Source organism: Aplysia californica, unplaced genomic scaffold (genome assembly GCF_000002075.1).
Source record: "Aplysia californica isolate F4 #8 unplaced genomic scaffold, AplCal3.0 scaffold00757, whole genome shotgun sequence".
NCBI lineage: Eukaryota > Metazoa > Mollusca > Gastropoda > Aplysiida > Aplysiidae > Aplysia > Aplysia californica.
In genome coordinates this window covers 339993-347306 of record NW_004798027.1, presented here as the reverse complement: position 1 = coordinate 347306, position 7314 = coordinate 339993, and the positions used below count along the sequence as shown (strand labels likewise).

The 7314-nt window shown below is 40.3% G+C and overlaps 1 protein-coding gene across 1 annotated transcript in view; it reads left to right on the top strand.

The window, feature by feature from the left end:
- LOC101846314 (protein timeless) overlaps positions 1 to 1558 on the top strand; it is a gene marked incomplete at its 5' end in the record, with an annotated part of 25796 nt that extends 24238 nt beyond the window's left edge. The window contains 1 exon segment of the mRNA XM_013088531.2: positions 41 to 1558. Within this exon segment, the coding sequence (XP_012943985.1) occupies positions 41 to 128 (88 nt within the window).
- Positions 1559 to 7314: the final 5756 nt, after the last annotated feature.

Here is a 7314-nt window from a genome sequence, read left to right as displayed (position 1 = left end):
CTGATTATTATTATTATTATTGTTATTGTTTCCTCTGCAGACCCAGCCGGCCCCTGAACCACCAGTGGCTCAACTTTGTGCTCAAGAAGAACAACAACACCCCCAGCACCAAGGTGGGCGGTGACTGACCATGCCCACCGCCATAATGGCTGTACTGGTGATCGCTGGAAGACTTATGTTTGTGACTGCGAGAACGGTGTCGTTTTACTGGTGGCCACTGGAAGCCTTGTGTTTGTGGCTGCGGGAACGGCGTCGTTTTACTGGTGGCTGCGGAAATCCTTGTGATTATGACTGCAGGAAGCCCCATGTGTGCATGCGTGTGTGCGAGAGCGGGAAGCCACGTGTGTTTGTGTGCACGAGGGCGGAGCTTGCTTTCTGCTGACAGCGCCTCTGCCGCGGTGGACATTTTGTAGTGATGGCTGCTTACTACAAATGTTGAAATTTCCACAGCTTTTATCTCAGGATCTTTTGAAATCTCACGCTAACAAGAATAATTTCAGAATTATTTATAACTGTTAGTTTCACTTTCATGCGAGGGATAAGACAAGATTCATCGCGTGCGTTGTGTGAAGGACAAGACAGATTAGTCACGTGTGTCGTAGGGACAAGACAGATTAGTCACGTGTGTCGTAGGGACAAGACAGATTAGTCACGTGTGTCATAGGGACAAGACAGATTAGTCACGTGTGTCATAGGGACAAGACAGATTAGTCATGTGTGTCGTGCGAGGGACAAGACAGATTCATCACAAGTGTCTTAAACTGCCCGTAGACTGTATCCTGCAGATAGGTGTGCTCCTGTTGGTCATCCCGTCGGACGAGTGACCTGGAGAAGTGCAGCCAAGATGGATTCCTCATCTCCTTCAAGTATCGTTGGAGTGGGTTCCAGCCAATGTGTTGGAAAATTGGAAGCCACGTCTGCTGAGACCCCCCAAAAATGTGGTGAATGTTTTTGTTTTTTTGTTTACTTTCAACAGTAGGCATAATGTGTGGGAGCCTTGTTGAAAAATGGAAAAGCACATTGGCTGAACACTCAAAGCTGATATATTAGCTTATTGCTCAATATTAGTGAGAACCACACAATTCTGTCAGCTATAACACCCCCCCCCCCCCCCCCCCCCCCGGCCCGCCCCCCGCCCCGATCTCTGTTAAAGAAGATGTGATTTGCATATCTGGATTGAGCTTTTGTATTTTTATTCCATGTGCATTCCGTGCCAACTCTCAAGTTGACGACAAGTTTCTATCCGACGCCTTTGCATCTTATTTCTTGTTGTCACAGACGTTTGTCAATCTTGAAATGTTCTTAAATGTTTAGTGGTATTTTTAAAAAATGAGTAAACATTGTGTACATAAATTGTCTGTGTTGAATACAGCTATCGATCATGTGGAATTTACGGGTCTGAACGTGCATGTGTGAGTTTTTCGTCAGCATCATCAGTTTCCTGCGACTCACCCCTCTCATTGTACCAAATGGCAAGATCACTTCAGGAATTACTACTGATGAGTCATAATAATCATTGAATGATGCATACATACATACATTGAGAAAAAAAAAAAAAGTGAAGAACAGTTTTACTCCCAAGTGAGTGCAGCATTGTTTCTCTGTTTTTATGTCCGCTATTGACAGGCATAATGTCTGTGTTATTGCAGTGTGGTTTCTCTTTTATATATTACCTGCCATAGATCTATATCTTTAGCCGATATAGATGACAAAGATATATCTCTTTCATAATACCTGACATAGATCTTTAGCCGGTATGGATGACAAAGATATATCTCTTTCATATTACCTGACATATTATATCTTTAGTCGGTATAGATGACACAGATGATCCTGGGAGCTCAAAGTCTGATGTTGTTGTCTTGTGGTTATCCTCCAGCGTGGCCCAAATTTGTATGTCCGTGCTTGCTGTAGCTGCGGAATGTGTCGATTTTGAAGGTCGTGAGGTACTGGTACACACGGTAGTGGAAAGTGTGTCGCCGAGGTTAGATGTAAAGTGGGGGGGGAGAGAGTTTATCAGCCGAATGTGGCTGGTACACATGGTAGTGGAGAGTGTGTCTGCGAGGTTAGATGTACAGGGGGGGGGGGGGAGGAGAGTTTATCAGCCGAATGTAGCTGGTACACACGGTAGTGGAGAGTGTGTCTGCGAGGTTAGATGTGCTGACTGCCATCTACCACAGCTGGGGGGTTTATCAGCCGACGTCACTGGTACTCGCGAAAATGTTGACCAAAATGTGCAAGAAGGCATAGTGATACATAATATTGGAACTGTTATTGTTATCTGTGGCAAGGACTGTGGTATTTATGTTTTCTCTACTCTTTCTACTATTTCGTCCTCCGTCGTTTCTTATTGAAGGCGTAGCATTATCTTGTAAATAGGCCAGTTCATGTACAGTGGAATCTCAAACTATTAGTCTGCTTCAGGAGGAAAGACTGCTTTTGGGATGAGAGTATTACATATATATATTTTGTATATATTTTATATATATATATATATATGTATATATATATATAATATATATATATATATATATGGTACGTTGTTGTCTTAGGGACTGAGAAACTGCAAGTCTTAAGAGGTTCGGAATAGGTCTAAATGTTGTTTTTTAAGAGGAAGGTGGTAGTGGTGGGGTCTGCATTGTTGTGTAATATTTTACAACAGTTTCTGTGTTGCCTGTCAGTCATGTTGATAGGTCCTAGATGGTTTCTTGGAGGAAGTTTAGAATTTGATTTGTGTTAAATGTAACAATCTGAGGGGGATGGAAAGACAGAAAGTGAAGAAAAGTGTAACGTGAGGAAATGTTTACTTTTCCCCTCAGAGCCTTCATCTTGTCAGTAATGTGTTGGGGTGATAATAACATAACGTTAGTTATAGTCCTCAACCCTATCCATACGTCATGTTTTACTATGGTATCCATACGACGTGGGGAACTCTGTGCCACCACTTAACCCTATCCGTACGTCGTGTTTTACTATCGTATCCATACGACGTGGGGAACTCTGTGCCACCACTTTCCAAAGAGGAAATTTACTCGTTAGTCCGATCCGTACCCTTTGCATAGCAGTCTGTCAAAATGATCTTTTGAGAAATACTGAAAGTTTCAAAGAAATCATCGTACTAGGAGTATTCTAAAATGTGAAGAATACAACCCCGGGGGTACAAAATGACCCCAGGGTGTACGGATAAGGTTAAAGTAATGGAAATTGGAAAAGTGGTGACCCAGCTGGAAATGCCATCTAGTACGCGGAATTGATCGGCATGTTTTTGTAGGACGCACTAGTTGTGTTAGATATCAGCCCCGTGTGTATTATATGCCTTTTGTCGAAGCAGTTTGTTTTGTTATGAATGAAAGGGAAAGGATCAAAAAGTCGTCTGTAATGTTTTGGCTGGAAATTTTTCTCCCTCAGACGGTGATTATGTAAAATAAACAATGCACAGCACAAGATGGAAAAATGTTTTTTTCATGAACATACTCAATGTCTTATGTAGTAGAAAATCTGTTGTCTGCCGTTTTCTTTTTCTCTCTGATTTGTTTTTTCCTTTTTATGTTGAGTTTGAACTGTGCTCATACAGATACTGCTGTTTTCTTTTGTTTTTTAAAACTTGTTTTAGGAGATTCGGGGGACAAGGGGGACACGGGTTTATCTCACTCAGCCCTGGGTCAAGGTCAAGGTCTGGTTATTGACTGAGCCTTCAGGTTTTAGGCGTTTTTCGTAAATTGGAAAAAAAGACATAATCAACTCTAATCACTGTAATATTTCGCAGACAATTTGTGAAGTTATTACATGGTCTATTATTGTTCACAGACTCAGAAAAAATTTTGCTAGTCTGTGAGATATTGCTATTTGAAAAAGGTCAGCAAGACGCACTAAAAAGTAGCTCGGAAGAAAGATTAAGACTTGTTCACATTTCACGTTTTTCTACCGCGTGCTGAGTTCTTTTGAATTGTAGGTCAAGCAGGTGACTTTTGCCCTTGCAATACTGTAGTAATAGTCTGTTTCTTATAAAGAAATGGCCAAGGGTCACGTGTAAAGTATAGTCTGTTCTCATTGGATGTGTGTTTACGAGATTAAGCGGTGGACATTTCCATCTCGATACTGTCGGGGTCAAGCACAGTTTTATCTGGGGCGGGGGCTGAGTGAGTGATCCGCGTTGTCGGTGACGTAGAACGAAGTGACGACAAAAACTTGTGGTGGGTTACTTCGTCGGAGGAAAAGGGAGTCTATTCTACTTAGTGGGAGGGGAAAACTGTCATCTGCCATGCTGTCTGGTGTCATTAACGTTGTTTTGTGGAATTGTTTTGCTGTGAAGTGTTCAATGTTGAAACTGTGTTATGCCTGCGAAATGTAGACTCAAATTTTGTGTTGTATTTTCATTGCCATACCTTCATTTCTTCTGTCACTGTTGAATTCTCTGTGTATATTTGGTGATAAATATTTTGTACAGGTGTTATAATTCTGAAGGGTACTTGAAAAATGCTCTGTCACGTGTTAATACAGAGGTGGACTTGTTTCTTTTTACCATCTAGCACGCACAGGGCAAACTGATTGCCTGGTCCCAGAGTTTTTCTTGTATGTATATTATTTATCATTTTCTTTATATTTGAAACATGGACATAGTCACATAGGTCGCTTTTAAGGACAAACGGGCTAACCCAGATTTCGGGGGTTTCCAGAAATCTTGACCTACACCAAAAGTGGGCCTTGCCCTACCTATAAGAGAAGTGTTTTTCCTTTGGTGTTTATATTTGTTTGGTTGTTGAGAAAACTCTCGTCTTTTTAAGAAATCAACAAGGGGCAAAAACTTACCTTCGATTTTCTCAAAGCAGCATTATTTGGGATAGCCCGCTTGTGCTTTAAAGCGACCGATTCATCAAAATAACAACAAAAACTGACAGAGTGGCGCCGATGTGTCTCTGTGCGTGCTAGGCTGTGCGTCTGTCAGTGAACGTGAAATACGGGTGGGTCCACTCGGAACGCAAATTTGGCACAATTAGTGGAGGAAAATCTGGGAACTTTGCCAGCACATGATGTTACACTCGGCTCGTTTTTGTTTGGGTTTCAAGAGATGATATCGCTACGTCACCCTTTTGGATTCGACTTGAGCAGAACTAGTATTATAGTATTTATTCATGTTTTTCACTGGAATACTTGTGAAAAAGGAGATGTTTTGCTGTTGTTGTTGTTGTTGATATTCCTATGAATGTATGTATATATATATATAATATATATTCAATGTTTTGAATGACGGTTGAATATTTTCGATCACTTTGTGTTCAGGAGAATACTTTTGTCTTCTCTTTCCTTTTTTTTTTAAAATAGAAGAGGTAATGAGAAGAAAGAATTGGAACATATATAATATATTTCTTGAAGAATGCTTCTTCGGGCCAGAGAACAGAAACTTTCTCTTTTATTTTTATTTTTTTAATGAATATGTAATGAATAGTTTTAAATAAAATAATAACTAGTGAAAAAATATGGTACTTTAATTTTGCTAAGAATTTTGTTAATTTGAAGGATTGGGAAAATTGGGGGTTTGTTTTTAGATTTTAAGAAGTTGAAATTCAAATGTCATTTGTCTGTTGACTTTGAAAATTTCTCGTTCATTTTCGTTGCTTGCCGGGGAGTGTGGTCCAATTTGCGTCTTCTGCAGTGGTAGATACAGGAAGTTGTCGTCCCGCGGCTTGTCCCAGTAATGAGCTATGGGCATCAAAACCTGGCCAATTTCAGTGGCTAGAAACATCGTAAAGAAACAAACGACAATGCAGAGAGCTATAGATGGTCGGTCAGTTATATTTAAAAATTCTTGTTTTAATTGTACCAATTATTTTATTATTAAGTTTTTATTTAAATAACAGGTATAGACATCTGGTTTGAGGCTATGTGATTCTTTGATTCTACCTGTGCACTGTCGACTCCGCTGGGGGGGGGGGGGGGGGATCTTTGGGTCGGTTGATCTTCGAGTTAGTTGATCTTTTTCTCGGATCCCAGCTTCTGCTCTTCTTCTTTACAGATCCCAACGGTTAAATTACAACTTCGGATGAGTTGAACGGATTTTATTCCTACTCCCACTACAACATCAAATCTTCCGTAGTGGACTGTAGAAGAAAAATGGAAAAGATTATTATTGATTTTCGTTTTTTATACGAATGCATTGGTTTTGTTTTTATTTTTCTTCTTGGAAGTCGATGTTGGGTTACAGATATCCGGATGTCCAAAAGCCACGCTGTTTCTGCCTGCAGATTTAATAGATAAAGTAGCCATGCTTGGTGGCTCAATACATCTTTTCAGTTAGAATTTGAGAGTTTAGGAAAAAAGTTTTGGGCCTCTTCGAAATGGAAAGTGGGTTATATTTATGATTGTGTGGGTGTGTGTGTGTGAGTGTGAGTGTGTGTGTGTGTGTGAGTGTGAGTGTGTGTACAAAGAAGTGTACGTGTGTGTATGAGAGAGATATTGAGATCCTCATTTCTGGTGTTTTGTCAGCGAATCTATTGACTTGTTGTATTGTGCCTCTACATGATGTGTATAGTTTTGTTTTTGTAAATAAACGATGTCGGTCATAATTCAGGACTGTTGTTTTAGAGTTTTTGTTTTACGTGTATCGGTCACAATGTGGGTGTTTGGCGGGTGCTCTGGTGTGGTTTGCTCCTTCTTTCCTATCAAACATCTATCGTCCTTATCGTCCTCCTTCTTTTTTGTGTATGTTACTCTCTTGTAACACCTCGGCACTTATATGACCTTATTGGGTTGCAAGTGCCGTAAAATACTAAAACTAAAAATAATTCAGGAGAGTTGTTTCAGAGTTGTTTTCCGTACGTGTTTTTCTGTATATGAAGCAGGTGGTTGGGACTGGTGTGGTTTATCATAGTTTATGTAGCTGGCTTCACTGTCGTAGGCAGGGAGTTTGGTTCCCCAGCAGGCAGAAATTTGATCAAGTTTCTCCGTCTTTGTGCTTGGATGTTGTATTGGGTGGTTGGCGGGTGCTCTGGCGTGGTTTGCTCCTTCTTTCCTATCAAACATCTATCGCCCTGATCTCCCTTCCTTCTTTTTCGTGTTTGTTACTCTCTTGTAATACCTCTAATCTTTGGCACTTATATGACCTTATTGTGTTGCAAGTGCCGTAAAATGCTTACTAAACTCCGGTAAACTCCACTATTTCATGAGCTGACAGCTGAGGTGACTTGGCTTAAAATTTGGATTTAAAAAATAAACATATAGAGAAGAGACGGTTGGGAAAAAAATTAAATATGTCTAAATACAATATTCATGTATAGGAGAATAATTAACCCTATCTGTACGCCCTGGGTTCATTTT